This window comes from Chiloscyllium plagiosum, chromosome 12 (genome assembly GCF_004010195.1).
Source record: "Chiloscyllium plagiosum isolate BGI_BamShark_2017 chromosome 12, ASM401019v2, whole genome shotgun sequence".
In the NCBI taxonomy this organism is placed as follows: domain Eukaryota; kingdom Metazoa; phylum Chordata; class Chondrichthyes; order Orectolobiformes; family Hemiscylliidae; genus Chiloscyllium; species Chiloscyllium plagiosum.
Genome location: NC_057721.1, coordinates 56,924,583 through 56,939,974, shown reverse-complemented (window position 1 = coordinate 56,939,974; position 15,392 = coordinate 56,924,583). Strand labels below are relative to the sequence as shown.

The following is a 15,392-nucleotide window of genomic DNA, read 5'->3' as shown; positions in this document are numbered from 1 at the left end:
ATAATGAGAGGCATAGATAGAGTCGATAGCCAGAGACTATTTCCCAGGGCAGAAATGACTAACATGAGGGGTCACAGTTTTAAGCTGGTTGGAGGAAAGTATAGAGGGGATGTGAGAGGCGTGTTCTTTACACAGAGTTGAGAGAGCATGGAATGCGTTGCCAGCAGCAGTTGTGGAGGCAGGGTTATTGGGGACATTTAAGAGACTACTGGACATGCATATGGTCACAGAAATTTGAGGGTGCATACATGAGGATCAGTGGTCGGCACAACATCGTGGGCTGAAGGGCCTGTTCTGTGCTGTACTGTTCTATGTTCTATAACACAGACTCAATTTAACACAACAACAATGAGAATGCTTCTTGCACTGTCATCTGCATGCAACAATTGTCTGGAAGTAGCTGGAGTGAAGGGCTTAAGTGCAGAAGAACTGTAAAAACTGGCAGTAACTGTATCACCCTTATCAAGGCATTGGATTGTACTTTTAAGAGACAACAGTCAAATCTCAATTCTTAGTTAATAAAGAGAAGTGCAGCTTGGTAGAGTTTAGATGTATCAGTGAGTGTCACATGAATTAAACTGTTTAAAAAAAAGGAGTATTGACAAAGCATTTACTGATCACACATTCAAGAGTTCTTCAATCTAAACAACTAGTAGAGCCCTGGAAATGTGCCAAACATATTACAGTTTTCACTGTGTAGAGTATTCATCTTGCAATAAATGCAGAAGACTTGATTCAGACATGAAAATTGTTAGTAAGGCTGAAGTAAGCTGGAAGGGAGCACGATTGACGGTGCCTGGGGCAAGCGATGATATGTGCCTTCGTGGGATCTATCTTGCTGACCCCACCAAAGCTGAGAGAGATATGTGAAGGTCCTTCACAGTTCAACACTGATGTTTTCACCTGTGCCACAGGAGGAAAACCTGGGACGTTCCAGTGCGATGGGTGGACAACATTGATATGTGTGGTATTTGTCAATTTTTCTTCAGGTATCTTGGTCTCAGCCTCTGACTAGACCGCTCAGGTAGTCCCCATTATGGTATTACCAAAAAATGTATTTACTGCGTAAATGCATGGTCCCAAATTCAGTAGCTTCTACCAATGAAACCTCTTACATTGCTGGCTATATTTCGATAGGGTGAAGATTTTACAGTCAATAGGCTGTTGCTGAATCCACAGAATAAGGCTGGACCCACTGGATCCAGCTCCCACATACTCCTAACAATGGCAGCATTAGGGACGTTGATGGTTACAGCTCACACGTGGTATTATATACTGCATTGCAAAGCACTATTGGGATACGGACCTAGGGCAGACAGAAGGGATTAGTTTAATTTGGTGTCATGTTCGACACAACATGCTGGCCTACCCAGCAGTGCCCACATCCTTTGAACAATTTTAAAAAAAAAATCCTTCTGGTATTTTAGCATTGCTGGCATGGTCAATTTTATTATCCATCCCTAATTCAGGAAGTGGTAGCTTTCCGCCACTTTGAATCACTGCATTTATGTATATGCACTTTGGCACCTAATAATTTAAGAGGTCTTACCCAATGAAGGTTGGTATAGCTGGCAACCTAATAACTCTACTTTCAGTGCTGCCTTCTGGTGCCACTCTACTGGATTAATCTGGATGTAACGGGCAACAATGGGTGGGATAAAGTTGTTCCGAACTTCTTGGTAGTTGTTAGAGTTTCCTCGGAATATCTGTAGAAATTAATAAAAAGTAAACCATGGTTTTTGTCCCCGCCATGAAATCCATCTTTATGAAAATATTGTCGTTCCACTGTACCTTTCTTCTAAGTTTTTTTTATTGTGACAATACTCTTTCCTGGTTGAGAGGATCAGAAGATGGGGAGAGGTTTTCAGAAGGTGGGGGAGGGGTCATTGGCACCCACATTTAATCATCCTCCATTGTACTTTTTAGCCAATTATAAGGCAAGACCGAGCCTGGGTGAAGCATCTGTTGTGACATTATTTTATTCGCTCCTAGTCAGGAAACTGGTTGTCACTCAAAACCCTAAATGCCAGAAATGTGTATATCAGGCATGCAGATATTGCCCTGAGATGTGAAAATCACTTCAGAGTTAAACAGAACATCACTTTCTCGTACAGACTCGGAATCTTTACAGACACAGAGTGAAATATGCAGTGGAATTTGTTGCTCTCACCAGGAGGTGCGTTCACTATCTGGGGAATGACTGCCGAACCATTCTACAATTTCAGCACCATTCAGTACTACTCTGAGTCCTTGAACACCAGAAATTCCTCTTGGGAACAATACAGATCCCGACTCAGAGGAATTTCCAGCTTTCAAGCCGGGCAATCAGCAGCTCTCCTGTATCCAGAAACAGGGGTCACAGTCTCATTTAGAACAGGGGTAAGGAGAAATTTCTTCACCCAGAGAGTGGTGAACATGTGGCATTCTCTGCCACAGAAAGTGATCGAGGTCAAAACATGAATACAAATACTGAGATCACAACACCCAACGATTACCAAAAATTGCATGTTTTCCATTTACTATTCAAAAATGCAACTGCCATCCAAATTCTAAATTAGCTATGTGGCCAGTTGGTAATAATATATTGGAAAAGACTGATTTGTCAGAAAACCACAGGCTTATTGCCTTGGAAGTTCCCTTCCATTCATGTCAACAAATGGAAAATGCAGTGAAGGCACTCGCGATTTGTTGGTAAGTCACCTACTAATTTTAAAACCTCATTGGTGACTTAGATTTTAGAAGGGTCCACCCATTGTTTTCTTAATGTGCAATGATACATATTGACATAAACAATACCAGTGGAAAGTACCGAGAATCAAACACTCTAAATTACTACTGTTCCCACACAACCATGAATATATCACTTGCACTTTAAAGTCCTGAAAGAGCAAAACATATTATAATGTTTCAAATTCAAACAGCACTTGTATTATTGAAACACCCCAATGTTTATTAGCCCACAAATAAAAGGCATAAACAACTATTTCAGAAATATTAAGCATTAGGACTGAGTATGGTGGAGAGCTGTTGCGGAGATTTTTAAAAATCAAAAACTTTGCTTTACCAACAGCAACTCACTTTAGTGTACTAACCATGTCCAGGTCACTGTTGGCTTCTTTATATACCTTCCAATCCTGCCCCTCGTGACGGGACAGGATTCTGTAAGCAGAGACATAAAAAGAATATTCACCCAGGGTGGAACCTGTAGTAATTATACCTGAGGACAGAAACAACATACTTAAACATAAAAGTCTAAAACTAGGAGTCAGTTAAAGTTACTGAGACTCAGTTGGCCCTGATGCAAAAAAAACTTTAGAAAATGTATTGACTTGCAGCAAACCAGTTCATAGCAATGTCATTCCTTTACCCTCACTGTCTTGATACCATTATCTAATACTGGGAACTGGGTGGAGAATGATCAACACCACATTTCAGTAAAGCCTTTTGAATTAGAAGAAAACAGGATCAGCAGAGTTTGATCTTAAACATTATTGATAAAAGAAAATAAACAACAAATAATAAGAATCAACCCTTTGTACATATATATCAGTAATGTAATTAGTAATTTGGTAATACAGTCAGTGCTGTCAAAATGCTCTACATGCATTATAAATTCAAACAGCTCAACTTCTAAATGGGACCTCTGCAACATGTCTATAATGACACGATGTGTCTGCAATGGTCATGAATCTCAATTTATTCATTCATTATACCAAATTTCAGTAGCATGGAATATAAATATTTACATTCATATTTGCATTGTTAAAAGCCATTCTCTCCATTCCAAGTATTGCCACTGGCTTGCATTTTATGCTAATTTGAAAACGTCAAGAGGAAATGTTATTAACTCTATTCCCAAGTTAATTGGATTTCCTGGATACAACAAATATTGGTAATTGAGGGGATTGGAATGCATATCTAGAAAGGAAAAGACCCTATTTTTGTCCGTTTCCAATGTAATCCCAGGATGTTCTCACTGATAAATTGAAAAACTTAAGAAAAGTAACAGAGAAGAAAATAGTGAGGTGTCTTGTATAGAAGCAGTTCACATACATTGGCACTGGCGTTGGATAGACATAAACAAAAACAAAAATCGTCATTTCTGTGGACGATACAAAGATTGGTGGAGTTGCAGATAGTGAGGAGATTTGTCAAAGGATACAGCAGGATTTAGGTCAGTTGGAGGCATGGGCAGAAAAATGGCAGATGGAGTTTAATCCGGACAAATTTGAGGTGATGCATTTTGGAACATCAAGTACAGGTCCTTCACTGAAGGTGGCAGCACAGGTAGGAAAGGTAGTAAAAAAGGCCTATGGCATGCTTGCCTTCACTGGAAGGGCCATTGAGTATAAAGATAGACAAGTTATGCTGCAGCTTTATAGAACTTTAGTTAGGCCACACTTGGAACGTTGCTTTTGTTCTGGTCACCATGCTACCAGAAGGATGTGGATGCTTTGGACAGGGTACAGAAAGGGTTTACCAGAATGTTGCCTGGTGTGCGGGATTTTAGCAATAAAGAAAGGTTGGATAGACTGGGATTGTTTTCACTGGAACACAAGAGGTTGAGGAGTGACCTAATATGAGTTTATAAGATTCCAGTCATGGGATCTATCTTGCTGGCATGGAACATATGAGGCATTTTCTAAGGGTGTAGGGGGTAAATTACTAGGGAACACAGGTTCAAGGTGCGAGGAGGGAAGTTTAAAACAGAGTATGAGGCAAGTCTTTCACACAAAGGGTGATGAGTGCCTGGAACGTGCTGTCAGAGGTGGTGGTGGAAGCAGACAATAGCAGCATTCAAGTAGCACTGAACGAATACATGAATAGGAAGGAAATAGGGGATATGGATCCTGTAAGTGAAGACAGTTGCTGTTGCTCAAGTAACCCAATTCCCAACTTCTAAAAGCCTATCCAGCAAAGATAACTAACACGTCAGGAGAAAGTGAGGACTGCAGATGCTGGAGATCAGAGCTGAAAATGTGTTGCTGGAAAAGCGCAGCAGGTCAGGCAGCATCCAAGGAGCAGGAGAATCGACGTTTCGGGCATGAGCCCTTCTTCGGGCTCATGCCCAAAACGTCGATTCTCCTGCTCCTTGGATGCTGCCTGACCTGCTGCGCTTTTCCAGCAACACATTTTCAGCAGTAACTAACATGTCAGCAGTATTTTGGAATACTTTCAACTTGCCTGGTTAAGCGCAGCTTCAAGAGGTTCGAAACCTCCAGGACAAAGAGCCTGCTTGAGTAACACCCAATCCGTCATCTTAAACATTCACTCACTCACTGCTGCCCCACAATGTGTACCATCAGGAAGACACACTGCAGCAACTCAACAAGGCTACTTCAACAGCATCTTCCAAACTCAGGCGATATTAGTAGAATGAGGATAGTAAACGCATGGAAATACATAGTCACATCATCCTGATTTGGAACTATCTTTTACTGTCACTGGGCTAAGATTCTCAACGCTCTCCTTAATAGCACTGCAGATACACTTACACCATGAGAAAGCCACTCACTTCTACCTTCTCAAGGATAACTGGGGATGGTCAATAACTGCTTGCATATTACTTGTATATTAACATTGCGATTCATGCTAGAAATGTCTACTGTTCAATAATTTCAGTTTGTAAAACTAATTAGAAATTCCTGATCTGTATACTTACAACAGTATTCTGCAAACATCTGCAGTCAATTTAAGGTTTGATAATAAGTATATCCCAAGACAATATGCTAGCATTTTCAGATGGTTCATAAACCTGGTTCACTCAAAGCCCCTTCCACTTGCCTCACTGTTGGCAGTCTGCAGAACAGAGATTGCACTGACCATGTATTTCATTAACTGTGGAGGGCTCTGGACACCCAAATGTTGTTAAAAAAAAAAATCATCTAGACGCCTACTCTGGAATTCAAACTTAATACGTCCGGTCCCTCAGTTCCTTTAGAGACCTCCGTAAAACCCACTCCTTTAACCCAAGTTTTCCAATCCCTTTTTTCTCCCAGCACTTCTGTTCCCTTGCCATTCTACAAAAGGCCACTGTATGCCTTTCTATATATTGCAAGTTGTTTAATCATAGCCTTATCATTAATGTGTGCACACCATAATCTATTTTGTGGTAATCTAGCAACCCAACAACATTGGCTGGTGTTTCACCCAGTCCTGAAGAAGGGCTGCACCTGAAACATTGGCTTCTCCACCTCCTGATGCTGCCTGGCTTGCTGTGTTCTTCCAGCCTCCTGTTTGTCTACCTTGGATCCCAGTTTCTGCAGTTGTTTTTGTCTCTAACTGCCATTTATGTAGCAGCTTTCACATAGCTTTCCAAGACACTTCACAGGAACAATATCAAACAGAACTTAAGACCGGGTCACATAAGGAGATTCAGACAGGCAAGTCCAAGGAGAGAGGAGTGTAAAGGTGACAAGGTCAACACAGGCAGATTTCAGCCAAGGGCTTTGCAGAAGGCGGCAATCCCATTTTAAACAGAGACCATTTCAAATGGATGACTAGCTCCCCACGATTTTCTGCAATGAAATGCTGACTATGTCCTGCTCTAAATTAACATTTAATAGGAGATAGATGTATTCAGTTCTGATAGTTCCCACCATCAGAAATTGAATCTGCTGCAAAGTGGGTTGAGATCTAGGCTGTTAGAACAACCTATTTTAAAAACCCAACCTTGAGATCCTTCTCTATAAACCTATCCTCCACACCAGCAAAATATAAAGGAACCAGACTCCAGGTATCACTCTTTGCAGCCAGGCTCCAACACAGAGTAACGGCTAAGGGCTACCAGATAAAATAAAGAAAGCATGTGCCACAAGGCTCCCAACACCATGATGACCAACCTGAAACTTTTAAATCGGTCTACATATAAAATCAATTTCTTCCAATGACAAGTTTCAGACAGTCAAGTTACCGGTTATTTTTTTCTCTTTCTTCAAGTCTATTTGTAGCCACTGTGGTTCATCAGTGTGAAATGCAGCCCAGGGTGAACCAGGTTTTTTCAGGCGAGCCTTTTCTGGTCCCCAGACGTGAAACTGTCCCGAAGGGTCATGCCATTGTAGTACAGAGGATGCATTAATTTGGCTATCGCCAATGACACCAGACTCCATTCCCAGGGTTCCATAGCAACCTATAGATCATAAAGCAAACATCTGAAGTTATCAGATTGTTAACTGCCAAGTACATACAGAGAGTAAAACCACACAACTTTTAAAAAAATAAAGCAAAGACCAGTAGCTTGCAGCGTATCAAATAAGAATTTTTATTTTCAGTATTATCTGTTCCTTTTAATTTCATGATGAGACATGAGATTTAGGATGGTGGTGAGCTCCCTTCTTGAAGTGCTGGGAGCCATATAGCATTGGTATACCTGCAGTGTTTTTCGAGGTTGGCACAGAGAGTTTGTATTGAGCAACAATAATGGAATAGCGACAGTATTCTGACTGAACTTTTTAAAATGTATTTGTGGAATGTGCGCGTCGCTGGCTAGCACTTTATTGCCTGCTCCTTGTTGCCCTTGAGCATGTGAAGGTGGTGGTGAGCTGCCTTCTGAAACACTGCAGTCCACTTTCTCTGGGTTGACCCCAGAAGGCAATCCTTTTGAGTGTTGGCCAACACAGTGCTGACGGAAGAGGTTATCAGGGACCAAATACATTAGCCTGTCCATCAGAGTTGGTTCACCAAGAGTAGAGCTTCTATGCTGCTAGATGCAATTCCATGAAAAACATTTGTGCTGGTCTAGCCATTGTCCTATATGATCCTCAAGATTTAAAGTTAGCATTGCTCTCAATGATCCTAATGCAGCAGAGGAAGGTGGTCAATTCACTCTTATAGACCAGGACTTCCTGGACTTTGAGGTTTCTGTTATCAAAGACACACTGTCTTGTGCTGGACTTTTTCATCAATGGTACTTCCTTGAGAGAGGTGGCTAACAGGAAGTGCTGCACATACTCCAGTCACCTGTCCATGTGGATAGCACAGAGAAGGTCACTGGAGGACTCCCTTACCACTTTAAACATGTAGGTGATGTTGAAAATGGTGTGAGCATCTTTTGCATATCCCGTGCAGAGTGATCCATCATCAAACGGTGATCTACAAATCAAAGGTTGTGGATGTTTGTGGGGGTGAGTTTGGCTTTTGCATGGCTGTAATCAAGATTGAAAAGCTTTCCATCAGTTTGATATTAAACACTGACAATGAGAGGCATGTCACCTTGGCTGGGTTGGACTATGATGTTCAGAGGAAAAGAGGAATCTTGGCATTCAAGTACATAGATCCCTCAAAGTTGCCACCCAAGAGGATAGGGTTGTTAAGAAAGCAAAAGATATTTTAGCTTTCATTAATGGGAGATCCAAGTTTAAGAGCCGAGAGGTTTCGCTACAGCTCTATAAGTCCCTGGTGAGACCACACTTGGAATATTGTGTCCAGTTCTGGTCGCCCTACTGTAGGAAAGATACAGACTTTGGAGAGGGTGCAAAGAAGGTTTACCAAGATGCTGCCTGGACTGGAGGGCTTGCCTTATGAAGAGAGGTTGACTAAGCTCGGACTTTTCTCTCTGGAGAGAAGGAGGGAGAGAGGTGACCTGATCGAGGTATACATGGTAATGAGAGGCATGGATAGAGTCAATCGCCAGAGACTTTTACCCAGGGCAGGATTTTACTGGCAAGAGAGGGTCATAGTTTTATGATAACAGGATAAAGGTATAGAGGGGTATAGAACCTTTACTCAAAGAGTTGTGAATGCATGAATGCATTGCCAGCGGTGGTGGTGGAAGAGTCATTAGGGACATTTAAGCGACTGCTGGACATGCACATGGACAGCAGTGAATTGAGGGGTGCGTAGGTTACGTTATTTTATTTTACATTAGGAATAATCCTCGGCACAACATCTTGGGCCAAAAGGCCTGTTCTGTGCTGTACTTTTCTACATTCTGTGTTCTAGACAGTTGACAAACAAAGTGGTGCTGATCACACAGCGAGGTCTCATGCAAGGATGTGAAAGGTCTCAGTTTTAGATCCTCCACTCAGGGCAGTAGCTCTTATATCATCATGCTGACAGGATGGAGACAAATAACAGGCAACCAAAGAGCTGGAGGACAATTTATCTCTACATGACATTGACCACCTAAGCCTGAACATTGCTTAGGTCTTACTGCGCACTTCAGACCACTACAGCATCAAAGTAATGGCAACAAACTGAAGGCAATTAACAATGAACATCCCACTTCTGACCAGTATAGCACCTTGCTGCTAATTAAGTACCAGTTGGCATTGTTGCTGATTACGCTTGCAATCGCTTTGATGTCCAGCAACAACAAACACAGTCATCAGTAATCAACTTTGCTCCAGAACATCTCTGCAGAAGTTCCTCAGAAGTAGATAATTCTAATCAACCAATTCAGAGATGTTATTACACACCTCTGGAACAGGTGGGACTTGAATCTAAGTCTCCCAGCTCAGAGGTAGGGACACCATCACAGTGTCACAGGAGCCCTTAATTCCTTGGGGTAATGTCCCAGGACCAACCACCTTTAGCTGATTCAATAATCACATGGTCAGAACTGGGTATATTTGATGACTGCGCAATATTCAGCACTATTCACGATACCTCATACTTAAGTTGTTTGTGCCCAAATACAGCAAGGCTTGGACAATAGCCTTGTTTAAGCTGACAAGGGGCAAATAGTATTTGTGTCAGTCAGGTGTCAGGCATTCTTGATGAAGGGCATCTGCCCGAAACGTTGATTCTCCTGCTCCTTGGATGCTGCCTGACCTGCCATGCTTTTCCAGCACCACAATCTCAACACAGGTGTCAGGCAATGACCATCTCCAACTAAATAGAACCTCTTGACATTTAGAAGCATGTTTAATTGCTAAATCATCCATATCAACATCCTGGGGGTTATGACTGACCAGAAGCTAGCCACAAAAAGTGTGTGATTTCTATACAAGTCAGAGGCTGGGCATTTCTGAGCGAGTAACTCACTTTGTCAATCCAGACACTGTCCACCATTTCCATGGAACAAATAAGGAGTCTGATGGGCTATTATCTATTTATCTGGATGGGTACAGACCCAAAAGCACTCAAGAAGCTCAATACGAACCAGGACAAAACATCCTGCATGATTGGCATCCAATTCATCACATCCAACAGTCCTGTCCTTCATCACCAACACAGAGTAACTCACCAAATCTCCTTCAACAGCAACATGTCAGCCCTTAACCTCCACCATCTAGGACAAGGACAGATGCAATGGGCATACCATTACCAGCAAGTTTCCCCTTTCAGCTGCACTCCATTCCGACTTGGAATGGAACTGCTGTTACTTCACTGTTCTTGGGTAAAAATCCTGGAACTCCATCCCAAACAGTATTTTAGGTGCCCCGACACACCCAAACATTGTGGCAATACAAAAAAGCAGCTCGCTACTACCTTCTCCAGGGCAATTTCAGATTGGGTAATAAATTGTGGTCCAAACAACAATGCCCACACTCCATTAATGTATAATAAACTAAAGGCTGTGGAGTGATAATGGAGTGATAAGTGGCCAAACTGAATTTGTCATGCTTTTTATGATCAATATACACCTGGCCAATGTTCCACACAATTGGCTAGATGCCAAAGTAATAGTTGTACTTGTGGTGCAGTAAATACGGGAGCACCAGTCTTCAGTTGTTGTCAGTGTCCATAGCCTTTGATAGCCCGTAGAATTGGCTGAAGAATGGCATCTGAGATGTTGGGAAATTCTGATCTTTGGTGACCTGTTACTAAACAATATACCCAATATGGCAGTACTTTATTTAGCCATAACAACGTTCAGTTCATAGAGTAGGAAACACACAAATGTTTCCCACATCATCTAATTAAAATCCACTGTATCCTCTTCTCTGACATCTCACTAAACTAAGCCTTCAAATGACAACTGAACAGAAACAACTCAAATGTTAAATGCCTTTGAGGTGTGCTTTTGTTTTAGAAATTCCAAATTTTCACAGTATCTAGAGAGGCCGGTATCCCATCATCAAGTCGCTCTTTATTGTGCACAGTACATAGACTCTGACCAGTTAGTTCAGAGCCAGTGCCAAGAATGGGGAGAATTCCCGAGACTCCTGTTTATATCTGTCAGCCAGGACTCCCTGATTGGGGTGGTTAACCTGGGCCAATCAAGAAACTCACACTCCATGAGGTCCACCTGGCCAACTTCATTCCAATCACTACACACAGAAGGGGAGGATTTGATTTGATTGAACACAAGAAATAGACGCAAGATTAGACCATGCAGCTCCTCAAATTTCCTCTGCCTTTCAAAACAATCATAGTCTACCTTCTGCCTCAACTCCTTTTCACTGCTCAAACCCAATATTTCTTGATCTCCACCACGACCTAAAATGTAGCTTCACCTTAAATGAGTCTAACAATGGAGCATCCATAACCTTACTTCCAACATCTACCACCTGTTCAGTGGAGACATTTTTTCTCACCTCAATCCCAAATGAACCCACCCATGTTCTAGACTCTCTAGCATGGGAAAACAACCCCTTCATGCTCATCCTGCCAAGCCTTTTCAGAATCCTTTGAGCAGCATTTGATCAAGTACTGACCCAGAAAGACTTGAATGTTTGCAGACCATTGTTCTGAGTCAGCTAATCCCAGCTGAGGAAGTTGTTACAACATTTTAATTGGCCTCTGTTTTCCAGTGCTGCAGAGTGGGAAAGAAATATTTGTCAGCTTCCAACCACTTTGTTGGAAGATGGATATATGTGATGGCAAAATCGAGTGGGGCTGTGATGCCTGATTGGTTCCAGATACACTGGAGGCTTATTGATGTAAAATGGCTATTAACATAAGGGCTGCCCCAACCTTTGGAACTGTATCCAGCATGTGTTATGGATTCTTGGAGCGAACTGAGGAAAATGGGAATATTACACCCATAAATATAGATGAGTGCATTGAAACCAAGGTGTACTATGTCACCAGGCAGTAGGAGCAATTTGCAAAGACATTAATGTTACTTGAGTGTTGTATTTAGGAACTGGGAGACACTTAATACTGAAGGTAACATGCAAACAAAGTCACTGTAGGCATCCTTGGCTGAATACTCACCATTGGTCTTGAACGTGAACAGACTAGCTGATAATGGTCCACTGTAAAATTAAAGAAACTAATAGATTAAATTATAAGTACTGTGAAGGACAATTTCTCAGAATTTATCATTTTACACATTCTGACAAAGCTACCAAATGTTAATTATACTGTGTTAAAATAATTCCATTACTTTTCTATAGAATATTTAAGAAATTATATACATAAAGGAAATGACATCTCACTGGTCTGTCAGAATAACAGAGGTATCAATAAGTAAAAGATGCACAATGCTGTTTCCAGGCAGCAGTTATTGGCAGAAATAGTAAGAAAAGTCTCTGATGGTGATGTTCAGCATACAACTGGAAGGTAAAACTCCAATAGCTGTGCTAACTAATGGAGGAAAGGTATTGGAGGAAGATAATGTGAATGACATTGCCAACCATATCACAGAGGTTAAAGCAGGGCAGATATATCACAATCATAAGCCCTCCCAATATTTAAGAGTGGGGTTGGGGCCAGTTTTGCCCAGCTTCACATGTTGTGCAGATTTAACATTACAGCACAGGTCTTTTATCCTGACATCATTAGGTTCCCACATGGTAGGGTGTGGCTACCTGCTTTGGGGACAGCATTCCACAGGCTGGATTGTGAGAGTATGTAAGCAAGGTTTGGGGAGGAGCTGAACTCCAAGCACAGACAGGAGTAGTGTTTCAAAATGCACTGTTAAGCAGGAATTCTTCTTTCATGTTTCTTTTGAAATCAAGTGCTGTAAACTTGGGGCAGAGCTGCTCAGAGCAGACAATGTAGCGAGTTTTGTTTTTTTAATATGCAGACAAGAACACACAGATCCAGGGTTTGCACGTTGTTTCTCAGTTGGTGAACTGGGATTTCAAAGGAAGATCCAGTCTTAACGGCTGCAAAAGCTTGAGTTCTCTCTTTTCTGCTTTCAAGTTTCTTTTCCTTTCTCCTGGTCTGGAGATCAAAGGAGGGAGATTTTGCAGAATTTGCCTTTCCCAAGGGTGATTATAGGATGTAGCTACATTGGAACAGCTAATCAGTAGTAGTTAATATATACATTACTTTGTTAAGCATTTTGAGTGTGTTATACCTTACAGTTGAGCCACTTTGTTCTATTTCTGTACTTTAACTGCAGTGTAAGAATAAAGAATGCTTTGCTTAAAGCTGAGTAGTTTGACCAAGTGAATTGCATCTGGAACACAACACCTTACACTAAAGAAAGAAAAATTAAGGGTCAAAGCTACCTGCTTTTCTTGTTTGAGGTGGTTTGGTCTGGTCGATAACAAAAGGCAAGGAAGAAGTATTTAGTGAGCCATGAAGCAGCACTCTTACTATAGTACTCTTAGTCCACAAGAAGCTGATCAGGCTTCATTCTGGAAGTTCATCTAAATCTGAGGCAGGAGCTTCATTAAGATATTTAAGAGTCCTATGTGGTCCTGGAAATAGTTTGGTTATATGACCCTAAAATGGTGGACCAAGTTTCACACTTCCAAAATATTCGATTTCACTTTACCTGAATCCATATATTTTGGGTAAATGAGATGGAAGCTATGGTTTTGATGCAAGATTACATTTAAAGCCTTAACCTTTCTCCTGCAGGTGTTGATCAAACTACTGTGCGTTTCTGACTATTCTCATTTTTATTCAGCTGACCAACATTCACATTTTGTTCTTCTATTTATCTCAGCTTTGTAGTTCCCAATTTCAGCGACACTGTCGCAATGAAGTATCAGGCTAAAGATTAATTAATCTCTGTCTCCCGCCACTTTCATGAAAGAAACTGGAAATAATGAGTAAATCAAACGCAAAGCTTTCAGCAAGGCTGAATTTGCACAAGTGTTGTGCAGTCAGGATTGTTTTGCCTTTTCAGTTGCATGAACCTGTGCCAACAAAGGAGGAGGAGGCGGCGCAATGGGGGATTTTCAAAAAGAAGCTAACATGAAACTGTGGATCCGTGAATATCATATTTAGAGTTTCTTCAGAAGATGTATTTATCACTCCTCCAAATCTCATAAACAAATGGTCACAGCATTAAATACTTTTCTCCCCTCCCCCTCAATGTATGAGCTTACAGTTTTGAGGAGACATTATTTGCAAGAGTGCTTTCATAGTACGGAATGCCTTTACTCATGACAACATTGATCCGGCCACCCAGGAAGTTTGACACGACACCAGCATGAACAGCAGCCATACACAGCAAGGACGACTGCAAAAGAAATGACACTAAATAGTTACAAAATCAAATAACATTTCAAGGAGCCAAATCATGTCTGTTTTCACTTTTCTTTTCAAAGACAGTTTTTGTTTTACTTTCAACTGATTGATTGCTATGGTTAAGGTCAAGAGTTCAAACTTTAAGCAGTTCACTTAAAGACTGGGTATTCAGGTTTAAGCAAGGAAATCAAGCTTTTTGTTTTCATCAGAAGATAACAAATTTAAGAAGTATGTCACCAGGATAGACTTTTCACAGCAAGATCGAATTCTGATCACTTTCCCCAATTTTCCACTGAAACTGCAGTGTGATCTCACTAACTGTGTGTAATGTTTACCAACATATGTGGTGAGAAGCAGGTATTTACATTGATTCACCATGGCTTCTATCAACGTTCCACTGAATTCAAGATGTGGAATCCTGAAAGGTTCTATTATCTTCTTCTGATTTTCAAAAATGATTGTGTACTTCAATTGTTAACCATTACTTTGGTGTTGAGCTGACAGTAAAAGAACTTTTAATGGTTGATAATTTTTCCACTTATGAACAACTGTATATTTTTACACATTAATATATATCTTTTGACTGCACAATTGATGGAAGAGTACTCTAGCACATCCAGCTTTCTTGGTATGACTGTCTTTTACACCAGGGTGCTGCTCAGACTTTCCTACCTCAAGCTTAGAACTGCAATTCATTCAAAATAAACTTGCACACCCTAATGGGAAGTTGTGGACAGAGAAATAAGTAAATAACTGCCCAATTGTACCTGGCCTACAAACAGGTTAGTTGTTTGCCTCCAATTGAAGTCTCAAACTTCTAAGTCCATAGTTGTATGCCATTTTGAGGTAAGTTTCTTTTAAAATATATTTTCTAATCAAGCTGTCCAGTGATTCTGTTACAGACCTATGGAGCCTTGGACCTGGGTCTCTTGGTCTAAACTGTTTTAACTGCTCTCTCACTGATTAACTGTGGAGAGGGCCTTAACACAATGTAGGCACAGAATAACTGCGCTTACACTGAATGGTAAGTGGTGACAATAGGGATTCATATTTATTCAAAACACTCTGGAAAATTA

The 15,392-nt window shown here is 41.1% G+C and overlaps 1 protein-coding gene across 1 annotated transcript in view; it reads right to left on the bottom strand.

Annotated features, from left to right (window-relative positions):
* dcbld2 (discoidin, CUB and LCCL domain containing 2) overlaps nucleotides 1-15,392 on the bottom strand; it is a 118,630-nt gene that overhangs the window by 12,386 nt on the left and 90,852 nt on the right. The window contains exons 6-10 of the mRNA XM_043701145.1: nucleotides 14,175-14,308; nucleotides 12,103-12,143; nucleotides 6,914-7,129; nucleotides 3,093-3,217; nucleotides 1,550-1,706 (exon numbers count right to left, since the gene is read on the bottom strand). Coding sequence (XP_043557080.1) covers nucleotides 1,550-1,706; nucleotides 3,093-3,217; nucleotides 6,914-7,129; nucleotides 12,103-12,143; nucleotides 14,175-14,308 — 673 coding nt within the window. The remainder of the gene's footprint in view (nucleotides 1-1,549; nucleotides 1,707-3,092; nucleotides 3,218-6,913; nucleotides 7,130-12,102; nucleotides 12,144-14,174; nucleotides 14,309-15,392) is intronic.